Below are 21,702 nucleotides of genomic sequence, written 5' to 3'. Positions count from 1 at the left end.
ACTTACTCCTGTGACGTCCATGACCTTGATGGCAGCAAGTTGGCCTGTTTTGACATGGCGACCCTGAACGACACAGAAGAAAAGAACATAATAAGAAAGATGCTTAGATTATTAAATTTAAGAAAAAGTGTGCATACTTGTTGTCAGTCATAATATATTTTGCACTTTAATATAAAAAAAGCCTGGTGCCAGGTGACTTTAATCATAGCTCAGTCAGGTTTTGTGAAATAAAAGCTTTATTTTAGCCGGCTGCTGTAGTTGAAGCTGAAGGGGACAAATGTGTGAGGTGATGGGTAAATGCCAAGTCTCTTATTTGATATCTCCTCGCCTTGAACCGGAAGTCTGTTCTTCCTTTGTGAAGGCCGTCTCAAAGCTCTTACTGCTGCCCCGAGGAGCGAGGATGGAGGAGGGACCTCTGAGGAGGTATGAGCGAGGATGTATCTCAGAGGAGCTATGAGCGAGGATGTATCTCAGAGGAGCTATGAGCGAGGATACACGAGAGCAGCCTTCCTGAACACCGTGCAGCTGAAAGCTGTTGCTAACTCCGCCCACAGAGCTGACGAATTCACATGACGCTTCAGAGGAAAGGACATCTCATCCCTCTAAAAACACATTTCCTCATTTCCACTCTTCTCGCATGATTTCCTTGCGTCTCTCCCGACATGAGGAAGGGAAGCAAGTGGATGAAACGTGCGATGCAATTTAACAACCTGAGACGTAGCCCAAGTTTAATCACCTCTAGATGATTTAAAAAAAAAAAAAAAAAAATGTATTTAACCTTTATTAATTCAGGGAAGGTTCACTGAGAGGAAACCTTTCTTTTGCAGGAACACCCTGATCACATTCACACATTCATACCTGGAAGCTGCCCAGTACCACAGTCTGATCTGCTGCCACTGAGCAGCTGCACTGGAGCCGTTGGGGTTAAGGGCCTTGCTCAAGGGCACCTCAGTGATGGTAATGAGGGAGGGACAAGGGTTGCTCTTTCACTTTCCCCACCCAGATTTTTTATCCTGTTGGTCTAGGGATTGAACCGACGACCTCCCGGTCACACGCTCTCTTCTCTAACCTTTAGGCCATCCCTGCCTAAAATATGATGATGTGTGTGTTTACGTCCCTGTAGAACCTGATGTGTGCGTTCATGTGTTGTGTGTAAGTGTTACTGATTACGTTTACATGAACACTAATATTCCACTATTATTCAGAATATGACAATACTCTGACTTTGTCTGAATATAGCATTTTCTGATTAAGACGTGTGTGAAATGCCGGTATTATTCAGGTTTTAGAAGCATTCTTTGGACATATATGGATCTATGCAGCGCATATGGAATTTGCGTCTCAAATCAGGGTTTTCACCGCAGTTTGTGACAGTTTACAGCTTACTGTCAGCTCTGTGCGTTGCTATAGTTGCTGTACGCAAACCAAACAGTTTGTCGACCTTTTCAAGAAGGGGGTTGGAAGGAATGAAAGAGGGAGGCTGTGTTCACACGCTCCAACAAGTCCGCCACTGCTGGAACACTTACCAAAATACTATTTTGCAAGGCTGCATTGTAAACAGGAATATTAGTCAAATATTCACTTTATTTAGCCATGTAAACAGCTCAGTCAGAATATATGGTTTTTCGGAATAAGAGCAAAAAACTGAATATTGTGTGCATGTAAACGTAGTCTGTGTTTCATCTGAGTTTAAGCAATGATAATAAAAAAAATGCAAAAATTTGTTTCATTTGAATTATTTTTCTGGGCTCTAAAACGATAAAAATACCCATGAAAAAAGCAACTCTCTTCTTTCCTAACTTGCATTCCCATAGTTTCATCTTGCAGCCCTTTGGAAGGGTCCCGACCCTTACGTTGGGATCCACAGCACTGCAGGATGAAACTAACAGCGAGTCTAACTTCTCCTCCAGACCAAAGTCAGTATCACAGCTAAAGCGAGAAAGTGGAAATTTATCCATCTCACCACCACCAGCCCACCACCCCATTACACACACACACACACACACACACACACACACACACACACACCATCTCCTCATGGTAACCTAGCAACAGGCCTGGCAGGTTGTTTAGTGAGGGCAACAAATACGAATGGGGGGTTGGAAGAGGCAAAGTGATGGCAGTGTGTGTGTGTGTGTGTGTGTGTGTGTGTGTGTGTGTGTGTGTGAATCTGAGCAACTCACATGTGAAAGTGACCCAGAGTGTGAAATATCATGGCCTCCTAAAACACACCCACACACACCCACACACACACCCACACACCCACAGTCTTGGTTTCTCAGTGTTGCATCAGACGCTGATTGTATCTGACAGGCTGAAACCACCTCAGAGTACAGAAAGTCTCTTGTTCTCTTTTTTTGTTATCTTCCTGTCTGTCTCTCTTGTTTTCCTCTTTTATACATCACTGACTCTCTTAATCCCGCTCTTCTTAACAATTGTCCATTGTGTTGCCTTCGAGAGACTGTTTTTTTTAAACAGTTATTCGGGGCTGGAGCATCAGAAGCTCCCCCCCCAAATTGGTCAAAAAAGTGCTGTCTCTGTATCTGTATGTCTCCGTAATCTGTATTGTCGCCCAAAAATGAAAACCAGCAGCTGATTGGACGAACGCGTCACGTGGGTCTTGTTTCTCCAGAAATTCAAACACAGACTGTCATGGCGTCTCGTTCAGATTCAGATCTCATATTGGACTAAAATAGTTCACCGAAACGTGTTTCTGAAAACATTTGAAGAGAGAAATAGGCCGTGCAGTTGCTGAATCTGTCTTCATTTCAGATCAACAAAGGTCAGTTTAAAAGATGTTCATCAGATTTTTAGAGACTCTAGTCACGCTCATCCCGCTCCCCGTTTCTGGGTTAGCACTCCACCAATCAGATGGGTCATTTGAGTCCGACTGCCGGCAGTGTCCGCCCCGCCGATTATACATGTCAAATCGGCCAAAATGAAGGCCGACGGCCCCTCCAACGGACGACGGCACGGGACACACCGAACAGACTCGAGTCACTGACCTCGCCAGACTGTCCAACGGACGATTATCGGCTCGGTGTCCGGGCCTTTAGTCTCGCATTGCCAGACCTTCCTCCACAGTGCTGCAGAGGAGGGTGTAGCTAGTTCACACGTCGTGCAACAGAAAACTCAGATCAGACAGATATTCTAGCTAGCTGTCTGGAGTTAAAAATTACAACACAAAGAAAGAGGAAGGTAACGGACAGCCAGCCGAAAATGAGGGACACCCGTCAGAATTTCCGGCGGCACCGGAGCAATCCCGGAAGTGGAGCATCGTGGATATAGACTGTGATCCAGATAACTCCGTAAACCTGCTTCTGGGACCGGAGGTTAAGGGTGTTGTTGGGACTGCAGGATGGATGGCAGCGAGCCACCACGATGAAGCAATAAAAGTGGAGGCAGATTAAAACAGCAGAGATAAGAGGAAGAGATAGCGTCTCAGAGACACTCTTTGTTCTGCTATCAGTCTTCCTCCCGACACTGACAGCCGGCCAAACAATCTCCCAGATGTGACACCGGGCTCCCAGTGTGTGTGTGAGAGATTACTGCGATCAAGATGGCATGAGGAAGCTGTATTAAAACCTGAATGCGAACAAACACAGACATGCATGTAGGGAAGGGGGAGGGAGATAAAGATAGCGACAGAGCGAGAACAGAGGGAGGTGGCAGGTGAGGAGGAGGATGGCAGGAGAAAGGAAAGGGCAGAGTATCCTTTTGAGGCAGCCTGAGGCGTAAAAACACACCTCAGGTCCCGTGTTCAGACAAGCCTCACATTCTTAACCTGAACACAAGCCTCAACACATGCAGACAGAGACAGAAACAGGCTGACAGAAGGCAACATACAAGCTTATTCTGCAACTGTTTTTGCTGGAGGTGGCTGTGTCAGTTGTAGAGAAACATTTGACTGAATATGCTGTGTACAAAGAGTCAGTGGTTGTTAAAAATCCTCTGCTGATTTCAAGCATGGATGAATGTTTTAGGAGCGCGACTGTAGCGGCCTCCGTTTTAAAGCTAGAGAAGATATTGGTATCATATGCAGTGTCTCCCCCAGAAAAGTTGGGTTACACTTTACTTGAAGGTATCTACACAAGAGTGACATGACACTGTCATGGACGTGTTATAAACATTATAAACAAGTCATAAACGTTCATGACATAACGCTTCTGTCAGACAGTGTCATTCAGTTTTTGTCATCACAAGTTAGGGTTAGGGTTCATGTGTCATGACAGTGTCATGTCACTCTTATGATAGATACCTTCAAGTAAAGTGTTACCAAAAGTTGTTTAGCCTGATGGCAAGTGTATTTTTTGGACGAGGGCCCACACACTGATGGCAGCATTAATGTACAGCCCAGTAGTTTCTGTGATAACAGACTGAATCGTGATATTGAGAAAGCTAAACCAAGATTCCATAGGGCCCCACATTAAGTCAGTGCTAAAAGCTAACTGTAGATTACATTTGTTTCCGAGCCGCCCACTGTAACTGTAGTTTCAAAAACATCTAAAAAAATACATTAATAATTCCCAGTGGCTTAGGCCTGGTGGGCCACCAGGCTTGCAATTCACTGGGAGAAACCATGTTATCAAGCTAGACGATCTGGCTACCCTTAACTTGAAGGTATCTACATAAGAGTGACATGACACTGTCATGAACGTGTCATAAACATTATAAACAAGTCATAAACGTTTATGAGATAACGCTTCTGTCATTAAATGTCATTCAGTTTGTCATGACAAGTTAGGGTTAGGGTTCATGTTTAATGATACCTTCAAGTAAAGTGTTACAGACGATCTACGTAGGGCTGCAGCTAACAGTTATTTTGAAAGTCGATTAATCTGTCGATAGTTTTCTCGGTTTATCGATTACTTGTTTGGTCTATAAAATGTTGAAAATGGTGAAAAATGAGGATCAGTGTTTCCCAAAGCCCAAGATGACGTCCTCAAATGTCTTGTTTTGTCCACAACTCAAAGATATTCAGTTTACGGTCACGGAGGAGAGAAGAAACTAGAACAATATTCACATGTAAGAAGCTCTAGATCTCAGGAATCCATTGGTACCAACAGGAAGGGTTCTAAAAAACGCTCCAAAGTTGGGCTACACTTTGACGAGGGAAAAACTGGCATGGCCATTTTCAAAGGGGTCCCTTGACCTGTCACCTCGAGATATCTGAATGAAAATGTGTTCGATGGGTACCCACGAGTCTCCCTTTTACAGACATGCCCACTTTATGATTATCACATGCAGATTGGGGCAAAAAAAAACAACTCAACTTAAATCTGCGTACATGAAAAAGAAATTGTTTAAACTTCATTTTATTCTTTTTTTATTTTAAAGATAATTTTTTGGGCATTTTAGGCCTTTATTTTTATAAGAGAGCTGAAGACATAAAAGGGAGAGAGGGGGGGGAATGACATGCAGCAGGAATGACATGCAGCAAAGGGCCGCAAGTCGGAGTCAAACCTGCGGGCGCTGCGTCTAGGAGTGAACCTCTATATATGGGCGCGCGCTCTACCAGGTGAGCTACCCAGGCGCCCAAACTTCATTGTATTCTGTGCAGCTTTGTGTTCAAAATCAAACTTAATTTGCAGCAAGAAATATCAGGTTTTCCAGTAAAGAGTGATATTATATATTCCCAGGAAGTTTAAAAGTTATATTGCATAACGTTTTGATATTAATGAACGTCCGAAAAGAGGCATGACCCTCCCCAACAATTTATTGATGCCTTCTGTACTGGTTTTCGCTGTACAGATAGCCACTGTTTTTTTACAACCATGACATACATGACTTAACCTCTGCTCTCTCATCTTACACATCACACTCCACCAAGATGGTGGCCATTTCAGTAGATTTACTCATTTTAAGTCAAAAATGACCTGCAGTTTTATTTGACAGCCAGTGTGTTCAATGAGCTTACAACACCTCAGCGGTTCTTCAGAGCTCATTAAAAACTGTAAAAACGTGACATGGCTTGCGTCATGTGGATGCGTCGACAGTGTTGTTGTCATTACTTATAATAATTACTTCTATTGCGTTCCATTTGGGGGTAAAGGTACTTTATTGTCACATAAACATATATGTCGCAAAATTCATTCTCTGCATTTAACCCATCCCATAACTTCCATCCCTCAAGGGAGCAGTGGGCAGCCATTTACAGCACCCAGGGACCAACTCCAGATCTGAGCCAGTGCCTTGCTCAAGGGCACTGACTGGAGAACCTAGAATATGTTTTTTGATGGTGGGGGAAACCAGAGCACCCAGAGAAAAGCCACGCAAACGTGAGGAGAAGATGCAAACTCAACACAGAAAGGCCCGGAATAACCTGGATTCGAACCTAGAACCTTCTTGCTGTGAGGCTACAGTGCTAACCACTGGCCACCATGCTACTCGGAAGTTGATTTTCTCTGAGGTCAATGTCGGAAACACGCCCGCTGTCCTCGGATATCCAAGCTCGGAACTCGGACAACCTCGCAGTACCCCCGAACTCAAAATCCAACATGGCTGCCGCGTGCATCAACAGTAGTGAAAGCTGTAGTAACGTACAGTTATTAGCACTCCTGTCTTATTTGTGTCTCACTAAATCGTCTCTATTTTGGTTGGTTTGTTATTGTTTTATTTAATTTTAATTCTCTTTGGAATCTTTTTTGTTATTTAGTTCTGTAAGCAGATATTGTTGTATTTATTTTCCTTTCTTTATTTCTTTTTTGTATATGTCATGAAATGTTTTAATATTGTCTGATTAAATGTTGTTTTGGACCCCAGGAAGGGTGGTAGCTGGTTGTTTAGGCGTCAGCTAATGGGGATCCTTATAATAAATACAAATACAAATACACACAGTCCTGTCTAACTTCTATGTGTGGACATGTTGCAACGCTGTTTGTATGTACAAAATCAGCGTAATGCGTTGTTATCAACTGGTCACTCAGGTGTGACGTCATTCCCAGCCCGGCTTCGAGTTCTGAGGTAAATGGAACGCACTATTAATGGGGGCGACAGAAACTAAGCACTGTAGCTTTAAAATTATGCAAAAACATTCAACCCTAGTAAACAAAAGGCTGTGACATCAGAACGCCAGAGAGGGAGCGGTGAATTTGCATTCTGAGGTCTGTACACGTCATGTGCTTGCACTTGGTTCAGAAGAAAAAGCCTGCAGCTGCCAGAGGAATGGGATTAAAACGAGACATGAATCGCTGGAGGGCTTTTTAAACCTGATCTGTGCTGCCGAGTCGACGCCTAAATGCCTCATTTTAGAGTACTAGATACCTGTGTTACATCCTCAAAGTTACCACATCTACATTCTTCCAGCACACAAGCATGAATCTTATTACGACCACCCTAATCAGTGTTGGGAGTAACGCAATTACAGTAACGTATCCCTTTTTGCTGCAACGCAGTAATATAACGCATTACTAATAAAATGTTGGTAATATTATACCGGTTACAATCTCAGTAACGCGAGTTACAACGCATTTTAACGCAACATTTAGTGGTGGTTGGTTTTTTGAACACCGCAAAACATTTCTTCACAGGAAAAAAAAGCTGAGTGTTATTTCCTGTTGCTGGATTCAATGGTTGAGATGACTGCAGGGACAGATACATTACATTACATACATACGCCGTACTTCAATATAACTGTAGGGTACTTTTAATTGAGTATTTTCATTTTCTTCTACTTGCCTATTGTAAGTTTTACGTCTCTATTTCTATAGCTTTAGTTACTTTACATATTCATATTAATTATACAAAATATTATGAATAATCTATGATGTATCAAAGTGGATAAAGAGGAGACTTTATTGATCCGGTGGTGAAATTCACAAGCTACCTGCCAAGTCAAACTTCTGCTGTTATTTTGGTGAAAGTAACGCAAAAGTAGTGTAAAGCATTACAATTCAGACAGTAATATTGTAATATAGCCAATTACTCTCAAATGACAGTAACTAATAATCTATAATGTATTACATTTCGGAAGTAACTTGCCCAATACTGATCGTAATGTCCAAAACGAGAGTTGTTTCTGACATAAAAAGCAGTGATAGACAGCTTTTTTGTACAGTTTGCAGATGATCTGTATCAGCGTTTTATTATTTACCTGATAACCGATAAAGTTAATGAATTAAAAAGTGGCTCAGCTCCAGCTCCGTGTCTGTCCCTCTGCTTCGGATTCATTCACCACGGAGTCTGACTTAATGTCCCCCCCCACCCCCACAACACTATCTGACTCTCTGCTATTATGTTCAAATGTTCACTGTAAATGCATATCGGTAGTACAGTTACCGTGACTCAGGTTGATGCTAGCGGGCTCAGGCAAAGCACTATTTTGGAGAGTGCTACTTGCCGACCTGTGGATGAAACCAAATCCCAAAAAATGACTCTTGAGAAATGGGTGGCAACTAACTGCAGACCTGTCAGCATCGTAGAGGACTCGGGTCTTAAAGACGTACTACGGTTGGCATGTTCTGAATTGTGCAATAATGACAGATTCACACATTTTTCTTTTGTTTACAGTAAATAAATAATAAACAAATACAAATCTTAAAGTCAAGTTCATAAAGTCACTTTCTTTGCATTCATTTGATTCCCAATCAAGATCCTCTGGTAAGAATGGCTTTCCATTGTTAATATGGACTTAAAAACTGTTCTGAAATGCTAAATAATAGCATTTTAATCATGTGATAAAACATGCGAGTAACTCTAGAAATTCAGCGATTAATCGCGATTAAAAACAATTAATCGTTTGACAGCCCTATTAAATACTAATAACCTTGTGGCTGGGTTAGCTCAGTTGATAGAGCAGGCACACACATGGAGGTGTATGCCTCGACGCAGACGGTCCAGGGTTCGAGTCCGACCTGTGCCTGTCCTTTCCATTAAAGGCTGAAATGCCCCAACAAAAAAAAATACTAATAATCAATGTCGAACTCTAATAAAAAGGTCTCTTATGTTGTTCATTTAACGCGGCGGCCGTACGGTGGGACAGGATGAGAGGAAGGTTTCAGTAGCCTCCCCATTGGTCAAAGCTTGTATGTGAGTTTTTAGGTTTTCACACACAAATAAAGCGAATGTGATTAAAAAAGATCACAGGTTTGATTCCCCCGGAGCGAGAAAAGGAAACTCTAACCTGCAGGAATGATCTCTGGATGACAGCAGCAGCTAAAAGCCTGCAGTAAAACGCTTTAACGCTCTCCAGGAACTGACAGTCGTCCGCCATCATTCAGATATTCCTTTCCCACTGCTCGCTCACTATCTGTCGCTGTGAAAGATGATTAACCCTGGGAGGCAGCAGGGGGAGGCGTTGGGGAGAGGAAACTGATTTGGAAGCAGCTGGAAAACGTTGGCAGGGAGGATGAATGAAACGTATCCTGCTCTAGGTCACGAAATGAAAAACAGTCGGGAAAGTAACGACTGTTTCCATTTGACATGTCAGAGGAAAGTACTGGGTAAAACCAGTGTTGGAAAAAGTACTCTGATCTTTTACTTTAGTAAAAATAGCAATTTCTTTAACATTGCGAGAGGGCATTACTTCATGTCTTATGGTCCCTGTGATAAGGTCCAGGAAATCGCATGATAACCTATGTGGGACTGCAGGGACCCAGGTTCCATTCAGCCCGAGATTATTAGTTCTGGGTGATGGGTCAGTCCTAAACGGATAGATTATTTTAAGAGGATGGAAGAATGAAGGGCTGCCGTCTATCCAGGAGTGGGTTAGTGAGATGGCTAGGGGTGGCAGCGTTTGAAAAAGATGTCATAAACGGGTTGCCAGGTTGTCTGTCTGCTCTAGAAAATGGAGCTAAGTGTAAATTCTTTCAGGAAGACTTCTAAAACTTCATCCACCTCTCTCCAGTCCCTCCAGAAAAAACGCGAAATTTTTTCAAATACGCCGCACTTTCGCTGCATAAATTGCCGATTTCCGCGCAAGATATGCGGGGCTTGCATGATTTCATAATCCCTGCATTTTCGTTGCAAAAAAGTCCCAAATATCTTAGCAGAAAGTTGAAAAATGTTGCGTTTACTTCACACAAGAGCAGCCATTTTCCCCTGTTGCCATGAGAACGTTATGCAGTGACGTTATGAAGTGACGTAATTACGCGACGTGAACATCATCTAAAAGCTGCAAACCCCGCGAAGAAGCCACAGTTTTTGCAAGTTCCCGCAATTTCATCACATAAAATTGCATAAATATCCCGCACATTCCATCACACTTTTTAAGAAAACGTGACGCATAATCGCATAAGGATTTTTGCCCGCAACAATCACAAAAAAACTCCTTTTCTGGAAGGACTGTCTCTCTCTTCTGATCAGCTGTTTCGAGGCGTTCACTTTTCAGTTAAACCAACCAGGATTGGACATATATTTCACGAGCCAATCACAGCATGGCATCCCTGCTTTAAATCTGTTTTTCTCGCTGTCAGTTATCATTTCAACCCTCCTCCTCCTCTTCCTCCTCCAGTCATCGTCACCCACGGCACCCTGGGTCCTCCTCCGGCAGACCGCTCCCGTCGGCTCCTTCGGTCCAGTCTTCGGGCTCCTTCACCACCACCAGTGTCTAGACTCCATCGGGGAAGGATATGTCTTGGCTTCTCTACCCCTTTAAAAAATATTTTTAATAACGATGGAGTCTAATCTCCAAAGACTACACACTGTACATTTCATATTGTGCATATGCACGAATAAATAAGTAAGTCTCTCCTGATTGAAATGGAGAAAGTACCTGAACTTTCTGGAGGACTCCTAAGAAGCTTTGTGCTGGAGAGAGACGTGTATGATGGGCTTATTGGCATTATTTGGTCTATTTTGTTACTATTTTGTTGTATGGTCTTGAATATTGTAGTTGTTAAAAAAATAAAACCTGTTAATCACAACATTGCGAGAGGGTATTTATGCTGCATTCATGTGATAAATGTACTTATTTCATTCCACCACTGGGTAAGTCTACTATGACTACTACTACTACGACTCATACAGCTTTATAAACATATCCTAGGAAGTAACTGACATGTAATTGCAATTCTGACTAAGTTTCCTGGAAAGAATGATGTAATATGGCCACTTCCAAAAAATATATAATAGAGACACTTCCAAATAATTAATCTAATGAATTTGTAGCTGAGCATAGAGAGTCTTCTGCTGAGCGCACATGCAAAAAATCTTTTTACGGATTTCCGTCTTTTGTTTTTCGTCTTGGATAGCAAGTGTGTTTTGTCTGGACACAGTGTTTCCAAAATGGATGATTGAGTTTGGTGGTGTTGTTTCTCTGGAGGTATTTTAATGGCCGCAGAGCAGAGTGTACTTTATCTCTTAGTCTGCATTCACCAAGGGGGTAAGCCAGCCTCCGCAAAGCATACCTACTATGGAGCCATTTTGTTGCTGACAAGCCATCACCTCCCGTTAGCATCCCGTTGACTGCCATTCATTTTGGCGCCACTTTGACAGCGAATAACTTTACATCTGAAGCGTTTAAAGACTCTATCCATTTTTTTATTTCTAAAGAAACACGACAATGTATAAAAGGCTCCATTACCTTGTAGCTCACGTTATGGCTCCGTACCAGACGTTTTTGTAAAAATAGGCTAACGATTGTGTCATAACCACGCGACTTACTGTCTCATAGTAGAGGAGTTACCGTATAGTACAGGAGAAGCTCTCAGGCAGTTTGGACTTCCATTAGCTGTTTAAGTGTAATTACTAATGTTAACTAGCATTTTAGTTAGCAATAATTAGCCTGTGTCCATGTTATCTCCTTACATATACCTACGCTCTCCGTACTGGAAACATCTCTGCCTCTATCGCTGCCACAAGGAAGTTTTAAAACCCTAAACACAAGCACTGAACTGCCCAGGAGTTTGTGGAACAGCTTTGTTCCACCCCCCCCGTCTCTTTTCTTTCTCTGTCTTTCTCCGTGAAATGAAGCTGCCTTCAAGTGCGGTCAGAAATGTCCAGATCTAAGCTATCTGATGGAAAACAGTAAGTGTGAAATAAAAAAATCTACTTGTGCTACATTGGAGGGGTTAAAACAGGACGTCACACAAATGAGCCATTTCACTGACAATCCCACCGCAAAACCCTGCGGCAAATTGCCGGATCTCCATAACAACAAGGTGATGCAACGACATTGTCAGAAGATCATGACAAACGGTTTCTCTGCTCTCTGATGAGATAAAACTTTGACATATTTTAACTATCGATCTGCCAGCTCCTGCAGCAGAATAAGGGAGGGGATCTTTTCTGAGGTGATGTTTCATTCAGCTTGTGTTATTATTTTAGGTCTTCATTTACCCACTATGCTTTGCTATCGACCACAGTTTGTTCTATCAATCATTTCGCCAAAGGAGGCGTCACCTTGTTGCAGCAGATCAATACTGAACAGCAGGCACACAGAACAAATGAGTCGAGGCGCTGTGTGTTGTGTTGTCTCGTTGTGTGCAAGTGTGTTAAGTGCTTTCAAAGTGAGAGAACACACACACACAAACACTCACACACACACACACACACACACACACACACACACACACACACACACACACACACAGCTGTGTTGTTAAAGTCTGCGTGGGCTTCTTCTTCCGCTGTGCGACAATGGAAAAAGTCAGTACTAACTTTAGTTTTGGTCAGAAATTAAATGTTGGAGGAGGAGGAGGAGGAGAGGATGAAGTGACTTCCTCCTGAGCCGACAAACCTCAAATCACATTTTCCAAACTCTCTGAGCGCACACACCGCAAGCCAAAAACACAGCATATATATCCATAATTTCTCCATTAAAACTGAACCAGGGTTTCACGCAGCACTTTGCAGTTTAGGCGGCCCACCTTAACAACACGCGCATGCCGCCTATATATAACTGCCATGTTACTCTGTCCTGTTTGAGTGGCTGTAATGTAGAAGTCGCACCAACACAGTCTGTAGGAAACAAGGTAACGGCGAGTTGTCAAGATAATAATAATAATGATAATAAGCTTTATTTGTACAGCACCTTTCATACACAGAGTGCAGGACTTGTCAGTCCCACCTGTGAAATCCCCCGACGTTGTAAACACATTTTCGATTAGATAGCTCACGTTTTGATGGTAGCCTACTAGCTCCAGTAACAACATATTTGCCTAGTGTTTATTTATTACTTGGATGGGGGTACTGTTCGGCTTTTCACAAGTTTAGACAGCTAGCTAACGCTACGCCGACGTTTTGCTAACGTTAGCGCAACAGCGTTAGCCTAGACAGTTAGGTAAATATTACGACTGCCTTTGGAGTTTCCTATATCTGCGTCCACGTTGTCAACTTAAGACGTGGCATTAGTGCTCCTTTTGTACCATAATTGTATTGAATGAAATGTTAAACTTCGCTCCTATGAGATGGGTGGATTTTTGTTACGTTACACACAAAGCTAACTGGCTATAGTTAGCCTGTGCGTATGCTAGCGGAATTAGCTAACGTTGCGTAGCCAGCCAGCAGCTTCGGCAGTAGTTTCGGCGAGCTAACCACGACAGCCAAAACATCCACAAGCGTCTCTATTTCAAACATCACTGCCGGTTGACTGCTTTTAGCAGCGGAGGTTGATTGTGGGCGACAATACTGTCGTGGTTAGCTCACCGAAACTACTGCCGAATGCCGAAGATGCTGGCTGGTTACGCAACGTTAGCTAATTCCGCTAGCATACATACAGGCTCACTATAGCCAGTTAGCTTTGTATGTAACAAAAACCCACTCCATCTCGTAGGAGCGAAGCTTAACATTTCATTCAATAAAATTATGGTACAAAAGGAGCACTAACGCAACATGTCTTATGTTGACAACGTGGATGCAGATATAGGAAACGCCGAAGGCAGTCGTAATATTTACCTACGTTAGCAAACGTCGGCGTAGCTAGCTGTCTAAACTTGTGAAAAGCCGAACAGCATCCCCGTCCAAGCTGTGTTTCACTTTCCCTCCAATATTATTATACACATAATAAAGACACATGGACTCGGTCGAGACCAAAAGCTATATTTTGCAACACCAGTGGCACAGACCGAGACCATAGACAGTGAACAGAGACGGGGCTTTCGTCTGTCGTCTTCATAACGTGACGTAATGCAATGCATTGTGGGGGAAAAGAAAATCATTGCAAACAGCTGTAAAATAGTACTACTTTTTCGTATTTTATTCCGTTTTGTGATATCCATTGTATTTGATGTTGTTGGGTAACAGTTTAAATGTTTATTACCAACAAGCAAATTGCGCAAATTCATTAGAAAATAAACCCTGCAACACAGATGGGTGCTTGAACAACGTGCTGCTGGGAGAGGCTCGTCAACAGTGCAGTTACGTTACGTTAACATACCGGACACCTACCGTATTCAGCCCCTTGTTCTGTGTGCTGTTGTGTAGTTTAATAACTTGCCTTTCCAGATTAAATGTCTGTTCCTGGTCTTGGATTTTGTTAAATAAATTTCTAAATAAGTGCGACTTATATGTTTTTTTCCTCTTCATGACGCATTTTTTGACTGATGCGACTTATACTCCGGAAAATACGGTACAGGGAAAAGAGCAAGGGGCCAAGACAGCTCCCCTGGGCCACACCGAAAGGCAAGTCATGCTTTACAGATACATGATCTTCTAGAATAACAACAAAATCTCTGCCGGTAATGTAGGTATGAAACCAGTTTAGTACATTATCAGAGAGACCCACCCACTTCGCAAGGCGTGAATTAGAATGGTATGATCAATGGTGTCGAATGCCCCACTCAAATCCAGAAGAATAAGGATTGAGACTTTGTTTAAGTCAGTAGCAAGTCTGAGATCATTGACTATTTTTACTAGGGCCGTTTCTGTACTGTGATTTGATCTAAACCCAGATTGGAATTTTTCAAGAATACTGTTTTAGTGAGGAAGGTATTTAGCTGATTACAGACAACTTTTTGCTCAGGAAAGGTAGGTTCGATATTGGCCTATAGTTACTCAGGATAGTATGGTCCAGATTTGACTTTTTAAGTAAAGGTTTCACAACAGCGGTTTTAAAAGCAGTCGGAAAAATACCTGTTTCTAATGAGGCATTTATTATCTTAAGAATAAAAGGGGCCAAACTGTCATATACATTTTGAGGAATCTAGTAGGGACTGGATCCAAAGCACATGTTGAGGAGCTGGTTTGAATTATAATCTTGCTAAGCTCTGATTGCGTAATAGTACTAAAAAATCTTAATTTTGGGGGGATGCTTTTGTGTGTACTGTCAAATGTATTACCTATATTGCCAATAGCCTACCTTACAGAAATTACTTTGTTTTTAAAGAAGTCTTCGCATCTTAAAGAAGATGCCTGACTTAATGTGTCACATGGTGTTTGATGTAGTAGCCTATCAATGGTGGAGAACAACATCCTGGAGTTTCCACTATTTTCAGCAATTACCTTAGAGAAGTAGATCCTTCTCTCACTCCGAACAGCTCTATTATAATTTGCTATTTTTTCTTTTAAAATGGCACGGTAAATACTAATGAACTTACTTTTTCTCAATGTTCTTTAGCTTTCCTACAGGATCTTTTTAGGTCATGGATATTTTCGTTCATCCAAGGAGTCAGTTTGCTACAGGGCCTTTTTTTGTCTTTAAAAGGAGCCACTCTATCAAGCAGGACACGTAGTTCACTATTGAAGGCCTCTACTATTTGGTCAATAGAATGATTTAAAATATCTGAATTTATGGAGTCTGCAAGACCTATGAACTGCTGTTCCGCTCTAGTGTCCAGGAACTGTGATTTAATTGTAGTTTCGGGATGAATTTATAATTCATTTAATATAACATTAAAAGATACACAATAATGATCAGACATATTTATATCGCTTACCAATAAGTCAGTGACTTCTATCCCTCTAAAAATGACTAGGTCGAGGGTGTTGCCAAGGTTGTGGGTGGACCCCGTAACATGCTGCTTTAGCTCTAAACTGTCCAATATATTAAGGAACTTGCTGGTTTTAGCATCAGTCGCCTTATTGATATGAATATTGAAATCACCATTTACAATTATCCGATCATAGCTAGTGATGATGAGCGACATAAGTTCAGAAAACTGGTCGAGGAAGCCAGTCCATAGTTTAGGAGGGCGGTATAAGGTCAGTAAGAGTATGGCTGGGTCAGCCCTTAGAGTGAGGGCAATATACTCGAAAGAAGAGAAATCGCCAAGATTGACTCTAATGCAGTTATATTTATTTGAGAAGATGGTGGCAATTCCACCCCCTCGTTTACCCTGTCTAATAGAGTGAAAGAAATTATAATTTGGGGGACAGGTTTCAACAAGAACAGCTGCGCCGTCCGTAGTCAGCCGGGTTTCAACAAGAAACAGAAATTCCAATTGTTTTTCACTGATACAATCATTGATTGCAAAAGTTGTAGTAGTGAGAGTGCCTATATTTAGTAGACCCATGCTAGCTGAAAGTGCATCTGGCTTTAAAGGAACATGCTGAGGTATGGAAAGAATATTAGTTAGGTTTCTAATTTTGAAATTGCCTTTTCTTTTCACTATACGCTGGGCAGAAATCAACGTTGGAATAGAGCCATAAGCGTGTGTTATGTTATTACATGAAGCAGCTTGACCTATGGTAGCAGCAGTGCTATATGTTACCCTGTGGACAACATTCTCAGATCCATCCACATGTACAGTGTCATTTCAAATAATACCTGGGGGGATGAATCTGTGATATTTGTATCAGTAGTGCATTTTATGTAGAGAAGATTGTTTTTATAAACCCTATTAACTGTGTAATGAGGACAGAAGGCCCTATCTGTGACAACAGTCTGAATGGAGAGATGGACCGGAGGTGGTGTTGATGGCAAGAGAGTACAGTAGGGGGAGCTAGTGCTGCAAAAAGCATCCATAGCTGATACCAGAGAGGGTGAAAGGGATTTCAGGGTATGTGTGTGTTGTGTAAATAGTCAAATCGTATGGTGAGGACCGCACAGCACGCTGGACGTTAGCGGCTAGCACCTGCGAGCCCAGCCCGTTAGGGTGAAGGCCATCTCTCATAAAGAGAGAATATCGATCCCAAAAAAGATTAAAATTGTCAACGAAATTAACCTTGTGTGCTCCACATGCAGACTGAAGCCAGTTGTGAAGGCTAAAGACTCTGCTGAAGCGACCGGCACCGTGGCCCAGTGTGGGAATGGGACCTGAGATAAAAACAGATTTGCCACATTGTTTAAAAAGTTAAAAAGTTGGCTAAAATCTTTTTCGGTCAGTTCCGACTGTTGGCAGGCTGTATCGTTGGTTCCCACGTGGACAATGATCCTTTTTATGGAAGTCGGGAGTAAAGGTAATAGATCCCGGAGTTTGACAGTGACCGTAGCACCGGGGAGACAGCGTGTAGCTGCATTGAAAAAGCGTACACTCCGGATAATGGAATCACCGATGATCAACGTAGTATGGGGAAAGAGCGGATGGAGACTGCGTGCTAAAGATACCACCAATCACAACAGAAAGAACATTTGCTGGCGGTGAGTGTAACTGCCATTTATTCACATTTAAAGGGACAAATCGCCATTTCACCATCGCGTGTGCGTCGGAGTTTGTCAACAAATGTGTGGCAGCTGGGGCATGCCCGGGCAGAGACGGGGTGAGTGGACTTACCGGAGTGTTGGCATACGGTGGGCAGAGAGCATTTATATATGTTTCTCTGTCCTGTTCTTCACATCAGTGAGGCTTTCTTCTCTCGTTTCAACGAAGTGAATACATGACGAAGAGACTGGAACTATCCATCACCTCTCGCGCGTGGATTCTCAACGTCCCGGCTGTTGCCCGGTCTTGAGACACAGCTGTTGTCTGTTTTTTTTTTAATCACTACACGCGGTTCACAATACACGGTTAGTTAGCGTAGTTAACAGTGAAGCTATGGGCTGAGCTCGGTTATCTCAGCACAGTTTGTTTTGGAGAAGAGTTGTCGGGCAAAGTGGAAGAGAGCATGTCACGGAGGAGAATGGGAGCAATGCCAGTAAAAAACACTTCTTTTGAAAATAGTTTAATGAGCTTAAAATTGCACATTGCAACTGTTATTTCGAAAAGCTGGTTATTTATTAATTATTTATTATCATTTAAATTTAATATTTAGTGTGGTGTGTAGTACAGAGTCTGTACGTAACAATATTGGAGATGTATTTGAAAGATAGAGACAGCTTAGAGCCCAAAAGGACGCAGAGTTGGCTAATTTCCTCCTGAACAGCTAAGCATTAGCTTCAGGCTATTTTATCACAGCTACAAGGGACGGGCATTTTATGTCATTTCAACATTCGTGTATTCACATTAAATTATACAGCTCGAGTACCCGAGTTGGTTACTCACAAAAACACAATTGAGACACAGCCAGTAAAGTGATCCCGACTGGTCCTGGCTAACACCACCATGCTAACCCTGCTAACGTTACCAGAGGACCAGGCCAGAGGGCCACGACTGTTTACAACGTGTAGCCTGTTCAGCGGACGTAGCCGACAACGGTGAGTTATTTGAAGCCAAGAGAGGGGGGCAGTAAATCGGAAAGAGAGGACCGTGAGTTTGCAGTGTGTTTAGCAGCTTAGCTGCACCATATGAGGAAAATATCTAATTGGGATTATTTTGACTGATATTGCGATATGATTCACAATATTGGAGGGAATGATCATTTTTGTATCATTATTCTCATCTTCATTGAAAAAAATAAATAAATGATTGGAGTGTGATTTTTTTTGCGAGGATCTGTACCAAACAAAGATTTTTTCTTTAATCTGTAGGATATGATTGGGATGTCTCTGCAGCACCACAACAACACTTTATTTTAGAATGGTTAGACACATATTTTGCCTTTCAAAATATATTGCGCTCCCCTGCGATTTGGACATTGCACTAGTTCATATTGCGATTTCGATAAAATTGCAATTAATTGAGCGATTGTTGCCGTAATTCTAAGCCAATGAAGTGTATTTCAGTCGGGTGGAAAAGGACGGCAAGATAGTGGTATTTTTAGCGGTTCCTACTGTAATTCTAAATCAAGGAAGTACGTCTGTCCGTTGGTGGAAAAGGACGGCGAGGTTGTTGTGTTTTTAGCGGTTCCTACCGTAATTCCAAGCCTAGGAAGTGTGTCTGTCAGTTGGGTACAGAGCTCTGCGTGAGCACGGGTTTTTATGACTGTCAATCTAACGTTAGCTACTCCGCTGTGCTGTGGAGTAATGTCTGGCTATGTGAGACAAGCGTCTAGCAACATTGTTGTGGATGCTGCGGTCTCAGCCTGGCAACCTCCGTGAACTTCGAGTCTGGGGAGGAGGGGGGCAGGGGAGACTACTCTCTCCAGTATTTTGAATTTGTACTGCAGTAACTATTTTAAACACTAGCTGTCAGTATTACATATTGCACCTTTAAAATGCCAAACCTCTTAACACGGCAGACAGCAATTTGTAGGGGTGTAGGAGGAAAGGGGGGGAGAGAGAGGGGATGCCACGCAGCAAAGGACAGCATCTTTAAGATGCGCCTTTATTTTGAAATTCCCACTTTCTATTTATTATTTTTATTACCAAGAATGTTTTTTTTTTCCATTTAAATGGCTGGAAAATCTCAGTAATAAAATTGTCAAATCATATTTCAGTTGCTTTTTCTGAGTTGATATATGTAAAGGATTGTGTTAAATGGGCATGATATCATCTCATATCGTCTTGCAGGCCCCTGAATCAAATCAAAATCATATCGTGTCAGACTTTGTGATATCAGCTAATATCTTATCGTCGTCCAAAGCATCAATATAATATTGTGTTGTGATGAAACTTGTGATTTTACACCCCTAAGAATGTTTAAAGTGGACAAGAAACAGCCAGATAATCAAAGAGATGTGTACGTATGTGTTGGAGCATATTATGAAAAGAAATGACATAAAGTACACTACCGGTCAAAAGTTTGGGGTCACTTAGAAATGTCCATTCCACTCCATTACAGACAGAATACCAGCTGAGATCAGTTGCATTGTTTTTTTTAACCAGGGCAGCAGTTTTCAGATGACATTATGTGCTTACGTAATTGCAAAAGGGTTCTTGACTGTTGTAGACAGAAGTGGCTGATCTTTAATGCAATATCTACATTCTCCATCATCAGCAACCATTCATCCAATGGTCCAAAGGCCCATTCTGTTTACTAACTGATATCATTTTAAAAGGCTAACTGAGAGAACTGTAAGCACATAATGTTATCTGAAAACTGCTGCCCTGGTTAAAAAAACAATGCAACTGATCTCAGCTGGTATTCTGTCTGTAATGGAGTGGAATGGACATTTCTAAGTGACCCCAAACTTTTGACCGGTAGTGTAATTACACGTTAAATTATAATAGATTTATGGTTGGAACTAAGGTATGCTTTCGCTCTGGCTCGCCGCCATATTGCTGACACATCACTCACTACGTTGTTCGGTTGGTAGAGTTGGAAGTTGAATGCAGCAGTCACAGTTTGTATTTCTAGAAGAGAAAGTATGTTGTATGCTAGAGAAAAGATAGAAAATAGGGCAGAAGGTGAAGCCGAAACCTATAATACTTTAAGAGTGGGAGACCATCTTGTAAATGATGCTAACTATATCCAGTGTTTTGATTTCCACTTTAAAGTTGTACAACCTCATCATGATCCCTGAAGCAGAGATCGTAAATCAGTGACAGGCATGCAAAACGTGGGCCAGGAACCACCTGGCAAAGAGGAACTCACAACACACCAATTTGCATGCAACATGACAAGTAAATCTCGCAAGTCTTTTCTGCCCAGTTGGATGAAGGAGTTTGGGTTCGTTGCAAGAGGAGACCGAGCTGTATTTGCATTTTTCTGTAAAAATGTTGTGTGTCAAATCAAGAGGGCAGTGTCACGAAGCAAAGTCGCTCGTTTTTGCACCCCCCAAAAAAAAAAAAAAACAACAGCTGTGACTTTTCAGAGGGCTTTGCAAAATGTGGCAAACCCTTCACAGGTGGGGAGATAAAGGAGACTTTGTGTGAAAATGTGAACAGTTTCTTCTCTCCTCTGCAGGGGGGTAGCACAGAATTCTGGGCCCTGTAGAAAGGCATTCTCTATGGGCCCCTCCTCCACAGCTATTCATTCTAGCATCTTTCTGGGTACTCAGTCCCCTTTCCACCCCCAGTCCGACAACCCTGCTCCTCTGTGACAGTAAATTGAATATATTTGAGTTGTGGACAAAACAAGACATTTTAGGACATCATCTTGCGCTTTGAGAAACACTGTAATCGCTGTCGCAGTCGGCTGACAACTGAGCATTCAAAGTATCATTTTATTGTCATTGTGATATCAACTGGCACAATAAACACATTGCGAAAGGCTGTGACATTTATATTTCATATATTTATCGCAAGTAATATCGTTATTGCGATATTCAACGTTATCATATATGGCATATTTTCCTAATAGAGACCAGAGTGGAGAGCCCACTTTACATTCTACTTATTAGTAGCACATCACAACATGCTGTTGTATGTGTCAATGAGAGACTGAGAGAGCCTAAAACTCTATTAATATTACTATTATTATAAAACAAAGTCAAACTAAATCAGTGCATGAATACTAGGGCTGTGTATTGGTAAGAATCTGGCGATACGATACGTATCACGATACATGGGTTACGATTCAATATATTGCAATATATTTCGATACTGTGCGTAAGGGCGATATATTGGGATTTTAAAGTATCATTTTAGAAAAACTAATATTTAAAAAAAGACATGATGTTCATGAAAGT

General features: G+C 42.0%; 2 protein-coding genes across 14 annotated transcripts in view; both read right to left on the bottom strand.

Moving 5' to 3' along the window:
- lrrc31 (leucine rich repeat containing 31) overlaps window positions 1-21,702 on the bottom strand; it is a 155,164-nt gene that overhangs the window by 10,638 nt on the left and 122,824 nt on the right. The gene's annotated exons all lie outside the window — the stretch shown is intronic.
- Window positions 1-21,702, bottom strand: part of tnikb (TRAF2 and NCK interacting kinase b) — an 86,279-nt gene that overhangs the window by 57,565 nt on the left and 7,012 nt on the right. For all 13 annotated transcript variants that reach the window (XM_078280810.1, XM_078280817.1, XM_078280812.1 and 10 more), the window contains exon 3: window positions 7-63. In XM_078280810.1, coding sequence (XP_078136936.1) covers window positions 7-63 — 57 coding nt within the window. The remainder of the gene's footprint in view (window positions 1-6; window positions 64-21,702) is intronic.

The sequence above is a fragment of the Sander vitreus genome, chromosome 22, assembly GCF_031162955.1.
Source record: "Sander vitreus isolate 19-12246 chromosome 22, sanVit1, whole genome shotgun sequence".
In the NCBI taxonomy this organism is placed as follows: Eukaryota; Metazoa; Chordata; class Actinopteri; order Perciformes; family Percidae; genus Sander; species Sander vitreus.
The sequence above is the reverse complement of the archived record's forward strand: the minus strand, read 5'-3'. Positions and strand labels throughout refer to the sequence as shown.